The 19,906-nt window shown below is 38.5% G+C and overlaps 1 protein-coding gene across 1 annotated transcript in view; it reads left to right on the plus strand.

Moving 5' to 3' along the window:
- Nucleotides 1-19,906, plus strand: part of LOC112978453 (semaphorin-5A) — a gene marked incomplete at its 3' end in the record, with an annotated part of 148,053 nt that overhangs the window by 82,541 nt on the left and 45,606 nt on the right. The window contains exons 7-9 of the mRNA XM_026091979.1: nucleotides 11,555-11,840; nucleotides 15,193-15,328; nucleotides 18,490-18,694. Of these exons, the coding sequence (XP_025947764.1) occupies nucleotides 11,555-11,840; nucleotides 15,193-15,328; nucleotides 18,490-18,694 (627 nt within the window). The remainder of the gene's footprint in view (nucleotides 1-11,554; nucleotides 11,841-15,192; nucleotides 15,329-18,489; nucleotides 18,695-19,906) is intronic.

The raw sequence follows: 19,906 nt of genomic DNA on the forward strand, positions 1-19,906 counted from the left end.
TGAAGGCTCAGTGTTTACATTATTGTGAAACAAAATGTAAATATAGCTGCAGTTTGTAGAAATGCAAACTTAAATATATAAGTTGTGTTTGCAAGCATACGGATGAACCATATAGTCTCTCTCAGGTGTGGTACATGGAAGAGCTGAGTCAGCCAGGAGCAGTAGCTTGCCTTGAATGTTCTTTAGTTGAATCCTTTGGAAACCTAAGGCAAAAAGTAAACAGTTTAAAATAGACTGAATTCTCATGGCTTTCTCTATAGGTCCCAGTCTTGACAAGCAAAAAAAAAAAGGTTGTGCTTTCAAGCTGCTTAAATGACAGACTAGCATTTTTGAAGCTTATTGTAGCTGAAGAAAGGGGACTAATCTGTAACACTTATCGTAGTCATACTGTAGCCATGCCCTCCTGTGTCATGGATATTAATCACCTGATGGAGATTTCCAGCTGGGAGAAGCAGTAAACTGACAGGTTTTACTGGTATATAACGACCACTTGCCAATTAATTTATGTATTGCAGAGAAAAAAAGATTCAGATTCTTCTAAAATGAAAATTACTGTTTAGCATAATAATGTAAAATTATGTACATTATAATTTGCACCATGCTTGTCCCACTAGAAAAAAATCATATTTTATAGCTCATGCTAAGTGACACCACAGTGACCATCAGGCCCTGCTGCTGTAGTGCATTTCATTTTATGATGGGATTATTCTCAGATTTGAATTTGGTACATGTATAAAACCCTTCCAACTTCAGAACATTAGGGTCAGTGACAGACTTTATGTTAAATATTTCAGTCCACATATATGGACTCATTGTATAGGTGTCCCTGTTCAGGCAGCATTTATCCACACAGCTGTGGTATTGGAATTAATTGCTGTGCTGCACCTGGGTACTCTTTTCACAGGGAAAATACCCTTTACGCAGAGTTTTCATTTTAACTGGATATGTCTTCTGTCAAAGGGCACAATAACATTCCTACCCCCCTCCTACCTCAAAACTGCTCTAATTTATCACATTGCCTATATTTACATTTTGTCTGTTAAAAGCTTCAGCTGCATCTGTAAATTCTCTGTTAAAGCTCATTCTCCTGCCTCAAAAGTGTTTAGAATTAAGTTGCCAGGAAAGTGTGGGTTTTATCTTTGGGAGGAAAAACAAGATGAGTTTTGTAATTGGAGCTAGTTCAAGCAAATCCAATAAAAGGCTGGAAGCAGGCCAGTTACCTTCATGAAGGGGAAGGGAGATGTCTTCTGGGGTAGCTTCATCTCTTTTTATGTCTGCTTGCCTGCTCATATAGGACTCAACTTCTGCCAAGAAACTGCATTAGTTTTTCAGTGCTTGGATTGAACTGAAGACTCTTGCTAACTTTCAGGGAGAAAGTAACATGAATAATTCTGCAAGAAAAATAAGGCAGTTGCATCAGTTGGTGTGGGAGCGTCCTATTCAATACCCATTAGGCAGCAGTAGCTGACAGTTCCTTTAATTGAGCTTTGTTGCTGGGGTGTGTGTGCATGTCTGCCTGTGAATATTTACAGTTTGGAGTATGGTGTGCTTTTTCATACGTGTTTCCCTCAGAGGCATAGATTTTTTTCCATTAGATTTGCTACTCTGTGAATAACTTTGTACTGACTCAAATGGTCTCTGCAGGTGACGGCAATATTCTAAAACTCAGTCAACTATCTTGTTCCATGCTTTATTGCTGGTAAATAAAGACACCCTTGTCTTAACGGCTAGGGGAGTTCTCTCTTAGTGCATTGAGGGATTTTGAAAGCCTTCAGTCTGACCGAAGGAACATGCCCACATACTTTGGAGGTCTGCTGTCACCACTCGCCATGTCTTGCAGTGAAGGACCTTCACATGGGAGGCTCTGAGGCTTCACCATAGAAGAAATCTTGTTCCTAATCTTAATTGTCAGAAGGTCGGTAGTCACTGGAACCAGGGTATGTGCAGTGGGAAGGGAAAATGGAGCTGTTGTATCATAGGGCTGGGGCTTGAGCTTGTGTACCATGTTGAAGTTTCAGCTCTTGGAATCACAAAGATCAGAAGTAGAATAAATTTGGATTGCTGACCTGGCCGAGCCTCCAAGTTCATTCTGGATTAGCCAGAGTCATGTATTTATTGTCAGTTCCTGCCTTCTGTTGGACGCTTGATGGGTTTGGAAGTAATCCATGGCAGCTGAATAGGTAAGTAAGCAGTGTTTTCAGCATACATTACTGCGCACCATTCTCATCAGGTGCTTAACCTTAGCAGGGCATGAACTTGTACTGAACTTTTTGAGTCATTTAACTTTCATTTCTGTATAATCATTTTTGTGATGCACTCAACACTCAATTATCTGGTGTGATGAGGAGTTGGGATAACTTGGATAAAAATATGAATTATTCAAAATGCATGTAAAATTAAACTGCAAGAATATACTGGGAGAGTATAACTGAAAGGAAAAAGGAAAGTTCAATGACACGGTCATATGGGGAGTACCCAGATCCTGATCTAGCACTGATCCAAACTGGTAAGTGGACAGCACAGCAACACTGAGCAAACACAGATGTCCTGTTGTTGATTGGAGCAAGCTATTGTAGAGCCACTTTAGAGGGCTTCTGAATATGCTGCTTATTCACCCACTAGGTAACCTGCTCACAGTATTAAAGTTCTGACTTGATTGAATTTTGTCTGTTTTGTCAATTTCAATGATGGACAGAACACTTGACCAGTTGTTACGGCTGTCTGCCCACCTCTTAAAAGTTGTTTCTGATTTGTAAATTTTTGGAATGTAAAGAGTCATGCCTTCCTTAGTGATGGGGGGGAGAAAGTGTACGGAGGCAGGTATCAGATTTACTCTCTTTTAATTAAGAACAGTAAACTATTTGTTCTTCATTATTTCTGAATGCGTTTGACAATTTTTACCTCAGCACTTCCTTCCTCTCCTACAAAAAGAAATTAATGCTCTATTCACAGATCCTATTTTTGTCTTCCTGGTGCTCCTACAGACAACACTGAATGCAGCTGACCAAATGCAGTGACAAGATTTTTGACCACTGTTATCACCATAGAGATTCTGCTTGTCTCCGTAAGGATATGTGGTTGAAGGACCAGACTGTCACAGAATCACAGAACGGTTGAGGTTGGAAGGGGCCTCTGGAGATCGTCTAAGTCCAACCCCCCTGCTCAAGGAGGGTCACCTACAGCTTGTTGCACAGGATCACATCCAGGCGGGTTTTGAATATCTCCAGAGAAGGAGACTCCACAACCTCTCTGGGCAGCCTGTTCCAGTGCTCTGTCACCCTCACAGTGAAGAAGTTTTTCCTCATATTCAGATGGAACTTCCTGTGTTTCAGTTTGTGCCTGTTGCCTCTTGTCCTGTCACTGGGCACCACTGAAAAGAGTCTTGACACCCTCCCTTTAGATATTTGTATACATTGATAAGATCTCCTCTCAGTCTTCTCTTCTCCAGGCTAAACAGGCCCAGCTGTCTCTGCCTTTCCTCACAGGAAAGATGCTCCAGTCCCCTAATCATCTTCTTAGCCATCTCTGCTGGACTCTCTCCAGTAGTGCCACATCCCTCTTGTACTGGGGAGCCCAGAACTGGAATACACAGTACTCCAGATGTGGCCTCAGCAGGGCTGAGTAGAGGGGGAGAATCACCTCCCTCGACCTGCTGGCAACACTCTTCCTGATGCACCCCAGCATACCATTGGCCTTCTTGGCCACAAGGGCACATTGCTGCCTCATGTTTAACTTGGTGTCCACCAGCACTCCCAGGTCCTTCTCTGCAGGGCTGCTTTCCAGCAGGTCAGCCCCCAACCTGTACTGGTGCCTGGGGTTATTCCTCCCCAGGTGCAGGACCCTGCACTTGCCTTTGTTGAACTTCAGGAGGTTCCTCTCCGCCCACCTCTCCAGCCTGTCCAGGTCTCTCTGAATGGCAGCACAGCCCTCTGGCGTATCAGCCACTCCTCCCATTTTGGTATCCTCAGCAAACTTGCTGAGGGTGCACTCTGTCCCTTCATCCAGGTCATTGATGAAGAAGTTGAACAAGACTGGACCCAGTACTGACCCCTGGGGGACACCGCTAGCTACAGGCCTCCAGCTAGACACTGTGCTGCTGATCACAACCCTCTGAGCTCTGCCGTTCAGCCAGTTCTCAATCCACCTCACTGTCCACTCATCTAGCCCACACTTCCTGAGCTTCCCTATGAGGATGTTATGGGAGACAGTGTCAAAAGCCTTGCTGAAGTCTAGGTAGACAACATCCACTGCTCTCCCCTCATCTGCCCAGCCAGTCATTCCATCAGAGAAGGCTCTCAGATTGGTTAGGCATGATTTCCCCTTGGTGAATCCATGCTGACTACTCCTGATCGCCTTCTTTTCCTCCACATGCTTGGAGATGGCCTCCAGGATGAGCTGCTCCATCACCTTTCCAGGGATGGAGGTGAGGCTGGCTGGCCTGTAGTTTCCTGTCTCAGTGATAGGACCTGAGAGTTCACCATAGTTCAGCAATTTACAGATCTGCTTGCTCACTAGCAATTTATCAGCTGACACTGAAGTCACCATACTATCCTATATTTCTTTCCAACCCTGTCAGTACTCTGTAATGCTGTCGCTATTCTCATCTGAAAGGAACCTTTTGTCCCAACCAGTTAGCAACTGGTGCAGACAAGCAGCTGGCTGCATGATGTGAAATTTGAAAGTGTGAAAAGGAGAAACCACCTCTCCCTCTTATGATATCCTGATTTGGCATTCTCTTTTTCCACATACAGAAAGAAGTAATGCTTGAAGTTACCCACATGAATAAATGTAGATTTAGATACAGATTAAGACTTGAAGAAAGTAGAGAGGCTGCTTACCAGTAACTTATTTTTTGAGATGTGTTGTCCGTATGTGGTTCTGCTATCTACCCTTTCTCTGTGAGTCTGTCATCTTCTGTGTTTGAGAGAAATGATTTGAGGTCATACAGCACACATTACATCTGAAGTAGACAGCCCTTCTGTTCATTTCTTCTCCTTGACCAGAACAATCAGGAAGGCCTTGAGCTTCAGCCAACTGCTCAGATTAGTAAAGGGCAGCATGTTGCTAGAACACGTTAAAATCACCTTAGTAGTATTTCATAAAATGAGTAGTCTGTCTTGGCAGTCTGCTTTAGAAGATATTAAGTGATAGCAAATAAAATAAATCTTTCATTAATAAAAAATACACTTGATTTACAGCTAGCATGCTGTTTATTTAAGTCTAACTCTCAACATAACACAATTTTATCATATCCAGAGCTGACTATTTTAGTGTTCTTCTCGTTGGGCTTTGTTTTGGAGTTGATCTACAAGATGCAATAGGGACAGAATTTGTCATTGTTTGGTCTATAGAATAAACAGTTATATTTGTATTCCACCAACTCCAGAGGGTTCAGATTGAAAGGAAAAGCTTTATTGCTTATACTTGGAAACTTTTTCTCTATTCCGACATTTACAGGTAGTAGTGGTATTTCTCCTTTTAATTCAACTCCTTAAACCAATGAGTGTTTGAATGCATGCCTCATTGTCAAAGTTTTTTTCAGTCTACAAGGGTTTTTTTGCTTTGTTCAGACTATGAAAGGGCAAAACAGATTAAAGAAAAAAATTAAATTCCAATTATTACCTTTCTATTTCATCATACTGAGAAACATTGGGACATTTGGTTTCATTCTTTGCCAGATTCTTTTGCTTACAATTACATATTAAGGCTGCTTGGGTCTCTAGCTATTCTGAAATATATTTTGTTGGTTTCCTAGTCTTAGACTTATAACAGCAGATGCTCTTGAAACATGTTAAATAAATAAAAAGTTCATTCTAAATGTCTAGCCACTATGGGTAGACCATAGATGATTAAAATGTGATCTTGTAACATATGTAGCCCCAAAAGGGGGGGGGGGGCACCCTCGTGCAGATTAGAAAGTTCTCCAGTTGAGAAGAGTGTAGGAACGTTTGGAATGTTCTGCTCTGCTGGTAGACATAATTTTTTCACTTTTCCCTCTTGCTGCTCTAAGTATTTGGTTCTTAGACACCTTCAACAATTTTTTTGAGAGCATTTTTAAAAATATTTGACATATACCTTCAGGATCTGCAAGTAATGGTACAATTCTCACAGTGATGGCTTGGTTAGAGAGATTTAATACAGCTCTGAATCCATTTCTGATTACGGTTTGTTAGCGCACTTTTATTATAACTCCTGCTGGTAGCTGGATGTGTGGAGAGAAATTATCAGCTAAGAACAAGATTAATCCTTTCACTTTTGCTTTTAAGGTTTAATGGAAATGGTTGTAATAATTCAGGGTTATCCTTTTTTTTTTTTTTTAATGAAAAGCCCTGTAATTACCTGAGGCAAGGTTTTCTTATTATGTAATATTTTACGTAACTCAAAAATAGTGTGTTATTGTAATGTGCAATTTTGTCTTTTGCTTTCAGATAAGAGACCTGACTGAGAATATGCAAAGCATATGCTACCAGTTGTTGCTTATTTTGCAAGAAGATAAATAATTACTTTTCTTTAGTTATGTTACCTGTAAGCTTGACTCTCTTTCTTTGTGTGTATTGTCGTCTTTACCAGCAGCCTAAAATTGGATGGAAATGCCTAGTGTTTTTGAAATCCATCCTTAGGATTCTCCACTGGACCTACCAAAGCCAAAGATTGAGCAGTTGTGTGGGGKTTTTTTTGTTTTTTTTTCAAAGCTGTACATCTTTCCCTAGATGGCAATGACAGAGTAAAAGAGAAGTAGGCTGCAGCAAGATGGAGGGACCTCCCCCTAACTTCTTTCGTCCAAGGCCAGACTAAGTTATTACAAAGCATCTTCATACCCCTTCCTCATCCATTTAAAATGGTAGATGGGCACCACTTCCCATGAAGGAAAGTACGGTGACATTTCTGCTTCTCATCTATACCAGGTGAAAAAGCAAGGTCCCCCTTTTCTTTCTGAAAAGATTAGGAGTTTTGTGAGGGCAGACCCTATTCTATTTTTGCTTACCTGAGGCCCAGGTCTGTAGGGTAAGTCCTTTGATTGTCCCCTTCCCTCAGAAAACTAGATCAGAGAGGAAAAAGAAATGGCAGTCAAAATGTTTGAGGAAAAATGGGTGAGTCATCATAGCTGGGTTTTTGCTATGGATTCTGAATCCATAGTAAGCATTCAAACTTCTGCCTCTTTTGATGGATCCGTACAGCACATACCTCTGGAGGTTGTGAGTGAATGGAGATAGTCCTCTATATTTCCGCAGCCCCACTGCTGCTGCTCAAGGTGCCTCTCCAGTGAATACAGATGACCCAAAGTCCACTGAACTCCAGCAGGTATTAGATCAGAATAGAGAATGATTCCTGTTACTGAATTTATAACACTGGCAAGTTTGCATCAACAAAATGATATGATAGACTGCCAAATGTTATGCCATGTAAGAACACTTCACCTTGAAAACCAAACAGATTTATCTGAAGTAAACAATGGATTATAAAACAAGGAATTTTTTAATACCATTTTAGAAAACCACTTTTCATAAAAGAAATAATTTCATTTCAGAATTTATTAGAGTACATCAGTAAAATGTAAAGTCTAATGAGTGCATCCACTTTTATGATTATACTGAATTATATTTTAGAATCTATCAGCAATATTAAGAGAAGATTATGAAAAAAAAGTCTGGCATACACATTTTTAGTGTGTTTTGCAGCCCTTGCTCTTTCATACCCATAAAATCTTCAATTTAGCAAAAAGGAAAAAAATGTAAAAAAGTTATGAAGAGTTGAGACACTGCAGGAGAAACAGTAGTCAAAATAGCTGGTACCCAGCTATGGTATGCCAGACTAGCATTTTAAGCGTGTGTCTTAGGTGATTATGAAACACAGAGGAAAAATAGCTATTAATAAGCAATGATTTCTACCAGTTTTGTATTGGGACTTCACATTTCAGCTCCTGAGGATGGATTTAACTATGATGACTACAAGTTATATATTACTTTAAATGTGTTTAACGCTGGAGGAAAAATGTAATCTAGGATTAAGATTTGTCTGTACATATTTATGAGCAGCAATAGCTGGGTCACCCTGAAACAAGATCTGTACTGTTCTCCGACAGCTGGGCTACATTAATGAACACACTTTAAAAAAGAAATATTGAGATGGCAAAACCCAAATAGGGAATGGACTTCATTAATTTTAGTAAGGTGAAAGAAAATAAAGTTGACTAGCACTTTTGGCACTTAGATTTCCATTTTTTAGGCTTCTGTTTTGGAGAGTGTTTCTAGGTACGAGTTGAATCTTATTCCAGAGGTATTCTATCAGTTTCATTTAACTTGGGAGAGTCTACTAAGCCTAACATGTCAATAAAGAGAATATATAAATACCTATAAAGGTCATTCACAGTACTGATGACATTACTACAGATTAACATTTTCCTGTTGATCCGTACTGGTGGCATGCTGTCACGTACCAGAATCCTTGCACTTGTTGCAATGGCATTCATTCATTATGATAATCATTCGCAAATTAAATGCATTTACCCTTCCAGCRCTATCTGCAAATTCAGCAGGAAACAAAAGTCACTTCGTATCCTGTATTAAAAAGGTTTGTGAGAAGAACTCCTCCATGTCAACAAACACCAGTTCACAGCACAGTATTTGGAAACATATGAACTATTTTTTCCTAAACAAGAATCTCCCTTCTTCCTTGGAACTCTGAAGTGATTCAGTTTGTTTTTCCCAAGGAGAAAGTGAAATAAATAGTGTGACATGATAATCCCCCAATATCCACAGAATTCCCCACAGTAGCTCTGAGATTATTACATTTCATGCAAAAGGAAAGAACTCTCACAAGTTTCAACAGCAGGTCACATTTTCAGCTTTTTGTAATCAGTGAAGCATGCACACAGGTGTTTGCAGATGTACATATCATTTCTCAGTTTTGAATCAATGAAATCAGTGCTAGCTTTTGTTGAGACGTATTATGATTATCAGTGCAATTTTAAATTATTGCACTATGGAAGATTGACATGGAATTATCAAAAAACACTAAAAACATTCAGAATGAATTTCATATGATTTTATTTCTACAGTTCATGAACATGTTATCCATAATTCATAATTCTTCACACTTTGAGTACTTCCAGTAGGGCTTTTGGCGTTGAGGTGAGATCTTCTTGTGCCAATATAGAGACCTTTTTACTTCAGTGGGCCACCAACGAGAAGAAGCATCAGCTGGTCTGAATGCCGGGGCAGGGCCTCTGTGCTTAATGGTTCTGCAGAATTTTTTTGTAGGTGGAACAAATTGATGGTGAATGTTTGCACAATAAGTAGGTTTTTTTTTTTTTTGCTCAATCAAGATATTTTTGAGCTATTTTCAAAGAGCAAGTAGGGTTTTAGGCTACGAAACATCAAAGACAGTTGGAAAATCTTGTTTTTTCTTGCTACTTCAGGTGGCTTGTTTTTTTCCATCTACTGTTAGTGAATATTGCTTTAAATAACACATAACCTTAGTACTGTGGACAAGTAGCCTGAGTCACACTGAGACTGGGGAATTCTTTTTCTTTCTTCAATGAGTATGAAAACATTCTAAAAGAATGTTACTTGGAGTGAGGGAGAAAAGTAACAAACATTACAGATTAAGAGAAAAATGGCTAAATGTGTTATGGACATAAACTCAAGTTGGATGATGAGAGGCAGTGGGTTCTTTTACTCATTAGCCTGGTATTCTTAAAAGGATTTTACTTTTAGTATGCTTTATTTAAATAAATAGATTTGTTCCATAGAATTCAAAACACTGATATTTCTCGGGAATGAATGAAACATAATTGGGGTTTATAATAATAATAATAAAAAAACTTTGCATGCAAGTGTCTGTTGATCTATATTAATATTTGATGCCTGCCAAAACTCTCTAGCCTAAAGGTGATGATATATAATGTTGTTATTTTTTTAGCAACATATGTTTGTCATTTCAGCATTAATACTTGTAATCATACAAAGGGGCCACCAAAACATGTATCATTCTACCCTGTTACCTATTCAGCGTAGAAGCACATTCTTAGAGAAGAAAATTTTAACAAAGTTAAAAAGTAAGGTTTTTATTTCAGCTTCCTGTGCTTTCAGTGTTCAGTGTGTATATGTGTAACAGTATTACATTTATATATTTAAAAGAATGGGAACTCATGAGCAACTAAGAATTATTTCTACAGTTCTGTAAGCTCTAATAATGAAGTGGAAAGGTTTTTGAAGCCTTTGGAACAAAATTCCTATTGTAATGAAAATTTTACATGCACGTGGAATGAAGAGGTGAGGTTCAATTAGGGAAACCATTACTAATAAGTCTGATTTTATCTTTATTGCCATCACAAGGCTCGTCAAATGCTTTTGCCTTTGGGTTTTAAGACAGAGGTGCAGTGTAATTTCTGAGATCTCTGGAAACCAGCAAGGTTCCTTGCAAAGCCCTTTGGGTGCCAAATTCCAGTTAAATCCCCTTGGGGATCTGAGTTTGGGGAAAATGTGGTGGGTTGCAGACCAACCTCAAGGAAGCAGTTAATAGGCAAATGAGTGAAAGTTGTGGCAAGGAGTAGGAGAGCTATCTTATCTGCTCAGCTTCAAATACCCCAGGGAGCTGTTCACCTTGTTGCTTGCTGTGGAGCTAAGATGCCCTGGAGACTAGCAGTGTACCAGAGGGAGAGGGGAGCAATGCAGAAAACTAGGTAAGCTGGTAACCTAGTTCCCCTCCAAAGTTTTGACATGTTTGATGTGTTCCTAGGAAAAAATTTTGATTCAGTTACAGCAGCTTTTTCAATAAAATGGTGCCGTTAAAACATGTTCACCTACCTCTGCTAATAAATTCCTTTGGTGTTTTGCATCACAGTGGATAAACGTAATTAATGTTTAGTTTAGTTAATGGTTAGTTTGCTGGGTTTTTGCACTTTAGAATAGAATTTGGGAATGAAAACAAAATTTTACTAGTTTCTCAGGGGAACCAGTGTTTTATAATGACCCCTTTGCCTCTCTACAGATCCATGTATCTTGTTTTTCATTTGAGAACTTACCAAGTTGTCAATCTCTCTTAAGCTCATGAACTCTGTAGTTTTAGTAATCCTTATGGGAAATAGCTTATCATCTTGTTATCTATTGTTTCCCGTTTTTACTTTTAGGAAATGCTGTCTGTCTTTTCCTGGACCTTTTTTTTTTTTTTTTTTTTGGTGTTCTCTAATTTCTCCAGTATCACCATCATTTTTTTTCATCTTTTTCAAAAAAGAAAGAAGATATTGTAAAGCTATCAGAAGTTTTAAGTGAGATGACAGGGCCAAAATGAGGTTACCTTACCATCAAATGCCTGCTCAGAACTCTCTCTCTTTTCATTTAAGCAACTGAGTGCACACTTAGTCACACACAGTTGTTGTTGTTTATTCTGATAATCTGAAATAAAGGGATGGTGGCAAAGCAAAAACAAATTAACACAGCAGATAAATCACTTATGTTATATGAATGCCTGAAGATGAATCTGACTCTCATGTTAATACGAGCGCATATATCACTGGGACATGCTGCATAATTTTTTCTTCGACTATTTTCAGAGCCAAATTTTGTGTCGTCTTATGACATTGGGAACTTTACCTACTTCTTCTTCCGGGAGAATGCGGTGGAGCATGACTGTGGGAAAACAGTCTTCTCTCGTGCTGCTCGGGTGTGTAAAAATGATATTGGTGGCAAGTTTGTGCTGGAGGATACTTGGACTACCTTCATGAAAGCTCGTCTGAACTGCTCTCGCCCTGGAGAAATTCCATTTTACTATAACGAACTACAGAGCACTTTTTTCCTGCCAGAATTGGACTTGATCTATGGGATTTTTACCACTAATGTGTAAGTAAATTCCATGATATGTTTTATTTTCTTATGATTTATGACAGTAAAAACTAAAGCTTCTTAGCTGCCTCCTTCTGTAGATGGAAAAGATACAAAGTAAACGTTATAAATTCAGACAACTGCTTTCTCCAGTCCGCTGTCCTTCTGTGAACAAGTATCAGTTCCAAACGCTTTGCATTAAATTGTTGGCATACAAAAGAAGGAAGAATTCTTAATCTTTCCTTACAGCAAGGAGATGGTTGTGTTTAAGGCTATTTTGTCATCTTTTTCATACATTATTATAAACACATGATTATACATTTCATGTATTATTATAAATAAGTACATAATATATTTATGAAATATTATCATAATTGTAATTTGATCATGTCAATCCTATAATTTCAATCATGTCATGCTCGCCTTACTCAAAAGAGCATGAGAGGTGCTCTTAAATATTCTGAATTAGTCCCAACATATCCTAGTGTGGGTTTGAGAGTCAAACCCAGTGTTTAATCTAATTTCAGTTGAACCTGTTATGTCAACAAGATAAAATTCTAAAATGTACAGTTTAATCTTAAGATTTAACATTTGATTAACATTAAAGCATTGTGGATGGACATAAAAGCTTCCTAGACTCTGAACTTGGTATCAGGATTAGCTTAATTTTTAGAAAAAAAGACACRAAGTGTCTCAGAAGTGAGATGAAATATTACTTAAAATGTGATGACTGCAGTTCATATGTTGCTTGGTAAGAGCAGCCAATTATGAGCAGGGTTTCAGATTTAGGTTTCTGATTCTGTTACCTGCTTGCAGTATCACGCTGTGTAAAGCAGTTTTGCCCAGAATTTAAAAAGGTATTTGGGCACCTGAAACATAGATCAGTGTCCCCTTTCTACCACTAGAAGCACCTGAATACCTACCTTCTGTGTATTAGGATATATCCATATAGCCAGGTGGAAGCAGTTATAAATTAATCCAAGCAAGTTGTGATCCCTAAGTTGTTTGGACAGCGAGCATGAACTAGTTTCTCCTGCTTTTGGTACGGTCCTGTATTGCCGCATCTAAATGGCTTCCAGATGCAGCCTGGCCCACGGAGAGGCAGCTCAGACCATGAGCGTGGCTAATGGGTGACTGGTTGCACCAGGTGGTGAAGGTTCCCCAGTTGTAACATGAGGATGATAAGCTTAACCCTGATGAGCAATGTATTGAAGCTAGGGGCTGCTTTTTCAAAAAGAATAGTAGAGACTTTGGAACTACTGGGGACAGGAAAATTCAGTGCAGTTTTCAATGGTTTTTAAGATTTCATTAGTTTGTTTTACTAGTTAGCTTGAGTTTTAGAAGACACAGATTTCTCAGGTGACGTGCTGATGTTCAACATAATCCTTCATGAGGACTCAAAATAGCCCTGACGCTCTCCTGCCAAGGAAACCTTGATCAGGAGGATTCTGTTCCAGGAAATCCACAAGGCTCCTGCCGTGCAATGGCAGCAACGCTCTTCTCCCCAAAGGAGAACTCCATTAAAATTATATTTGTTCCTGTCATCACATATTACAAATAAAATTTTGGAGATTGCTGAAATGTTGTAGAGCTAGGATTGCTTCCCCATGTTGAGTACCTGTTCACAGAGATCTGCCCTACCCATATGATTTGCATTTCAGTCCTGCAGCCTGATGATGAAGTCCCATGGGTTCCCAGCAGAGGGAATAACATGCTCGTTTCCGTTGGTGTAACAGCATCAGATATTACTGAACCACACTCAGTGTTCTTCAGTCTCAAAGTTTTCAGAATTGCAGTGATTTTATTTTGGGTTATTTATAAAATTGTGCCCTAATGATTGTTTAATATACTGTGAATTGCTTTGTGGGGAAAAAATGCCCGCAGCATTTGTGTCAACAGAGATTGTGAGTCATAGCAAAACCAGCGCCATTTAAATGTAGCTGACTGTTAAATGCAGTATCACTGCTGCTTCTTAATGAAGCTGATTTTGTTTCTTTCAGACCATCAGAAGATTTATAAACATGAGTCCTTTAAGGAAATTCAGGAAATTCAAGAAAGCATTGGTATTGTTAATAATATGAGTGAACTGCCTTTTAATGATAGTTTGTATAGGCAAGGTTTTATCAAATCCAATGTTAACTGATTCTGCAGTAATTGTTAGCATGAAACTTCTAGTTTTGGAGTGACAAGCATTAGAAAACAAATTGTTCTTTTGTCCTGCTATTAAATTCATATTGCCTTACTGTCTTTTCAGTTGTTGGTAGATTTGATCCCCTGGGGTTATTTCTTCTTTCCATCTATTTGGAGTGTCTGTAGCAGGTCTTCTAAAGCCCTGTGTAAACTACAGAGGTCAAAAAAAAAAAAAAAAAGAAAGAAAGAATGACATGGGAATCAGTTGTCACCAGTTTTACCTGTAATGGAAATTTGTGTAACTCTCTGCCACCTTCACTCTCCATCCCTTTATCTCACATTTTGGAAAAGAATAATGCAGAAGGCTCATTTCCATGACTTACATGCATTATAAAAGAATTATTTCAGACTTTAATTTATTGTTACCTGATGATAATTTAGCTTTTTTACATCTGTTGAGAGGATTTTTAATACATATTAAAACCCCCAATTATTGCAGATTTTTGAAGTTTAATTTACTCTCAAAATAAAGTAAGTTTTCCATATTAAGCATTCTCACAGTCACTTGATCATATTGTTTACACCATACAGAATTACTTTATTGGCATATATCACATTTTGAACACAAGAACAGGAAATTATGTTTTGCCTGGCAACTGTTTATTTCTCTAACAGGTGATCTTGTAAAGTATGTAGTCCAGGTTATTTTCTCTTAAGACTTGCAATTTTATTGGTGTAGAAGGTCATTTGGAAGATGGGATTTTCATTCAGGTGCCTTACCCAGTGCTTCCGTAGGATCTAGGGACATACCATGAGTCAAAAATCCTTACAGTCCTTACACAGCTGATGATTGTATAAAATAAATATTAATGACCTCTGAGAATAATCTCATCATCGACTTTGTAACTAGAAGAAAGATGTACTTGATGCGTGTGATTACGTTTAGGAGTAAAGTATGGCCTTGTGGTATTAGARCAGCAGCAGAAGGAAGGAAGATCTGAGTTTCTTCTGCTGCCAGCTACTTGGCAAGGGTCACAAAAATTTTAAGTCCAAAGTCTGTGCCAAATCAGCACATCATTTCCCTGAGATATCATCTCCTGACTGATCATGTCCATTTTGTTAATTACTTGAAGGACTGGAGAGTTAACAAGAGGAAATATTGCCTGATATTTTTATTTTTTTTCAGCAAATGGACTTCTTATTGCTGTAAATTAAGTTAATGTTTATATTTCTCTTGCAGGAACAGCATAGCAGCCTCAGCAGTTTGTGTTTTCAACCTCAGTGCCATAACTCAGGCCTTTAATGGACCCTTCAAATACCAGGAAAACTCTCGCTCTGCTTGGCTTCCATATCCGAATCCAAACCCTAACTTTCAGGTACAGTATGTGGGGGAAGAACAGTAGTTTACATGAGTTTTCTTCAAAATGTCATATGGTTCATAGTTAACAAGCCCAGTTTTGCACTGTATTATAGCCTAAGATGTCAAAGAAAAAAAAAAAAGCCCTAAGAGATCTCCCTATTTCGTCATACTTAATCATACTTAATTTTATCCTTCCACAAACTTGTGTGGTTTGAAGAGCAGATGTGCTTTGAAGGGTAGGAGTATAAAGGCTCAACTTTGATCTTCTGTCAAAATGAAACAATATTATAGTCTTCTTCTATAGTCTTCTTCTCTTCTCTTTTACATTTTATTTGTATTGTTAGAACCTGGAAAGGGAACACTTTCTTTGGCAGAAAAAAAAGAAAAACAAGAAAAAGACAAGAAGTGGTAGGAATTTTTAAATTTGTCAGTGCAAAGTGGTCCACACTCCTTGAAAGAATCTGATTAAAAGAATTTGTGAAACTGTGTGCCCCTCGTTTGAACTTGTCAGCCTCTGAGTATGTAAGCATCTGAAGCTGGCTGACAGTGTAAAACTAATTAGTCCAAGGTGGGTCAGTCAGGGGAACTTTCTACAGAGAGGAAAGGATGTTTCAAGTAAGGGTGTGAGTATTTTTTTGTTCCTCTGCACAGTTGTCACTCCTACCAGAAAAGTTTTCATGAGAGAGTGGTTCCAACAAGAGAAATAGAAAGGAAAACAACATTAATTTAGTTAACAACAATAACTTTCCATCAAGATACTTAAGTGTGGATCATCCTTTCACCCTCTCTGTATCATTGTGCAATTTCTTACGTTCAGTTCCCTTATAACAGCGAATCCCACAGCAGCTTTGCCTCTCTTCTTGTAAGGGTCATAAGATCTTTGCAGGCATGAAACCCAGTCACCCGCAGGGGACTTGCCGGTAGTTTCAACTTTCTTTAGGACTTCCTGGTTTATGCAAACAAAGGAGAATAAAGCACTGAATCTGCTCTAAATTATAGGCCAGAGCCCCATTATCTTTTCTAAATAGTAAGTTTGGCATTATGCCCAAGCGAGAGAACACCATTTAAGCAAGCTATATTGCAGAAACAGGCTCTATCAGTGTGTAGCTTTTTACATATCATAGTAATATTTGTATTGTCAGAAGAGTGATAGAAAGAGGGTCAAAGTGAGGCTACATTTGTGAAGGAAGAGCCCTGAAGAAAGGCTTGCATGTAAAAAGTCTTCTCTCTTTTTTCCAGCTAGATGAGCAAGTCCAATAAAAGTTATTAGCACCTCCCTGTAAACCTTGCCTGTCTTAATGTGTCAGTAATTCCTGTGTGAGCATCCTGTGCAGAACAGTGTCTGCAGGTGAAGTGCACATCTCTGCTGTGTTGTCCGTGCTTGTCTCTACCTTCCAGTCAAGGCAGGGAGCTGCTGAAGAAATTTCTTGCTCAGATTGTTGACTGATTCAAATATGGCTGTTATGTCCTTTATCAGCTTTACGAGAGTTGCAGAAACAAAGCTTTGCTGACCAGCTCTCTAAAGCTATAAAATGGCCTTTTGGAACACAGTATTTAAGCCAATTCACTTTAACTGATCTCCAGGTACCTTTAGTGATGTCGAACTTCTGTACTTTTACAGATGCAATTTTTTATTCTGCTGAACTGTCTGTCTGATTTCTGGCTCCTCAGCTGCAGTGCTGGCATACATCATCTTCCCAGAAAGGAAGACTTTTCTTTTGTAGCATACTTACCATAAAATATCAGGAGTGCTGATTGTATAATCTCAGAATTGGATTTATCCTCAGAATATTCAGGTACTTGTCAATAGTGGGCAGAAGTATGTGATTATGAAGGAAATCTATTGCTAGATAGTGCTAGTTGCATCAAGCACTCTATTTTCAAGGCTAGATCATATTAATGAAATACTTCAGCTCCCTCTTGGAGTCCCAGTCCTGAGACACTGCAAGCCTTTAAGAGCCTCTTTCTCTCCAGAGCTTGTTACTTTTCTCTTTACACAGGACATCTTGCATAATGAGACCAAGGACCGTATATATTTCAGTGTACCATGAGCATTCCAAGTGGAAGCTTTCCTGCTTGATATATTGATATAATATTCAGAGGAATTCTTCTTTTGCTGCTTTGTTTTAATTTTTCACTGGCCTGACATCCTGGGTGCTCACAGAACAAGTAGTGGTCTCCTGCCTAACTCTGTTCCCTCCCTCTCAATCCTCCAGTCTGTGGAAATTGGAGGAATTTTTGACATCTCACTGTAAAGTTATTGATTTGAGGGGTTTTTTAAATTTGTGGATTTGGACTGATCAGTTAATCTCAGATTGAAAACATGGCAATAACGTTACTCAAAAATAACTGTCAGGGTTTTGCACATTGTATTATTTAGCTTATGCTGTGATTCATAACATCATTTATAACACAGCAGAATACTTAAAATACAGTGAAAAAGTATGTCTTTGGCATGCCTTTCATATCACCAACATATTTGATAAATGCCATCAAGTCCTGTTCTACTTTTCTGATATGATAATGTACAAGTAAGCATATGGGGGTTTGCCTGCTCACATGAAGCTCTCTAGTGTCCTCTAGTTAGCTGAAGACTTAAATGTGAAGATGCCTAATTAATTGCCAAATTTTATGCTTTATTTGTGTTTTGAATTTGTGCTTGCAATTACTGAATGTTCTCCTGTTAGAAATTAGTACAATTTTCTGTAATATAATACGGTCAGTTCTAAAGCAAAAATGTATTTGCTTTGGACAACACTGTATAGTTAGAGCTCCACACCATCCATTTTTGGCTTAATGAACACAAAGAAGTTTACAGACTCTACATCGTGCTTTGACCTGGGATTTCTGTTAGTCCCTGGCTGTGGTAAGACATGAGATTTTCTCTGAAAAACTGTCGTGTCTTTAGCACTTGGTGTAAAATATTAAAGAAAACTAGTTAGAAAAATTCTGTGGTTTGCCAAATGGTAGTTTTTCTCCCCTTAGTACTGCATCAGGAACGGGGGGCTTTGTCAGTTGCTTTGTGCATAGTCTAGTTAGGTCTAAAACAAGACCTGAATTTGGAATATCACAGTATCGCTGCAAGATATACTGTTGGTATTTATTTTCTTGTACTGTAAATCAGAGAGCAAATCTGTTGCTATCACACATAGTAACATTACTTTTCTGTGTTTACAGTGTGGCACCATGGACCAGGGTCTGTATGCAAATCTGACTGAGCGAAATCTTCAGGATGCTCAAAAATTCTTTTTAATGCATGAGGTGGTCCAACCAGTTACTCCCATTCCTTACTTCATGGAAGACAATAGCCGATTTTCCCACGTGGTGGTGGATGTGGTGCAGGGCAAGGACATGCTTTTCCATATCATCTACCTTGCCACAGGTATGAGCGCTGTGTTGCAGAGATACCTGCAAAAGTCCGTGAGGTCTATGCATTTTAACAGTCTTGTGAGTCAGTTCTGGACTATGTGTAACACCTAGAGTAAGTTTTTCCTCCTTGGCAGCGTTAACTGTCTTTTCCCTGTCCGGAGTAGATGAGATGGGCAGTTTGCAATGTGTTTGTTTATATTGTGAACTCCAATGTTGGTCTCCATTCTCTCTCCACCTTTGGAAGGGATGAAGCCTATGTGTTCTTATGGGAGCAAATGGTTGGAAAATCCATAATTCACTGAGTTTCTCTGTCTTTTCGTTCTTTTTATGTAGTTCAGGGTGCAATCTCATCCAGGATTCATAAGATGCTTTAGAATCCTTTGAGATAGAAGAAACTCTACAAAGAGCAAATACAATTATTGCTATTACTATTTCTCTGTCTTCTACTCACACGTATTTTATTACATTTCCTTTTTGTCTCACTTTAAGTTGTTCATTCTTACACATTTTTACCGCACATTGTCATTTGTCCTTTTATTTGTAAGCTTAGCAATGAAAGAAGAATAGCTCTCCAGTTAAATTTTTCTTGGTTATAAGTATTACTTTCTTGGTTCAAAATTTCATCCAAACTTTTAAAAAATACTGAGGGTCTCAAAGAACTGCTTTTACAGAACAAGGAGGTCCCTAACTGAGATTGAGATATTAGGTTGCAGCAACAAGTGTACAATCTTGTGGCAAAAACCTTAAGGTCATTCTCACATACTTAGTCCCATGCACATTAGTAGGGGGTAACTCATCTAAGCAGTGGTTTGCTAATGTGAATATTTTTGACTCCCAGTGACTAGGCAGCACACATGGTAAATTTAGGGGGGAAAAATCTTGATTAACAAGAGGAAAAGAACCCTAAACAACTACTGATTTGATCTTGCAATCAGTGAAGTCATTTTCAAAAATGTCATCAGTTCAATAGAAACCGGATAAGTCATTTTGGTTACTAAAATTATGATTTACTAATGAAAATTGCCTATTCTATAGCTTATTGCTTAAAGAGCCTGAGAAAATGTGCATTGTAGTTCAATACACGATTTAATTTTCTCTTGGAAGTGTGATACTCATTTCTGATAGAAGACTGCTTCTTTTGCCTCTTTCTGAGTCTGAATAAATTTTATGGTAATTTGCTGTGTTCAAGTGAGACAGCATTTCTTGGGCCGCTATCCTGGTAGAT

This window comes from Apteryx rowi, unplaced genomic scaffold, assembly GCF_003343035.1.
Source record: "Apteryx rowi isolate R43461 unplaced genomic scaffold, aptRow1 scaffold_939, whole genome shotgun sequence".
NCBI lineage: Eukaryota > Metazoa > Chordata > Aves > Apterygiformes > Apterygidae > Apteryx > Apteryx rowi.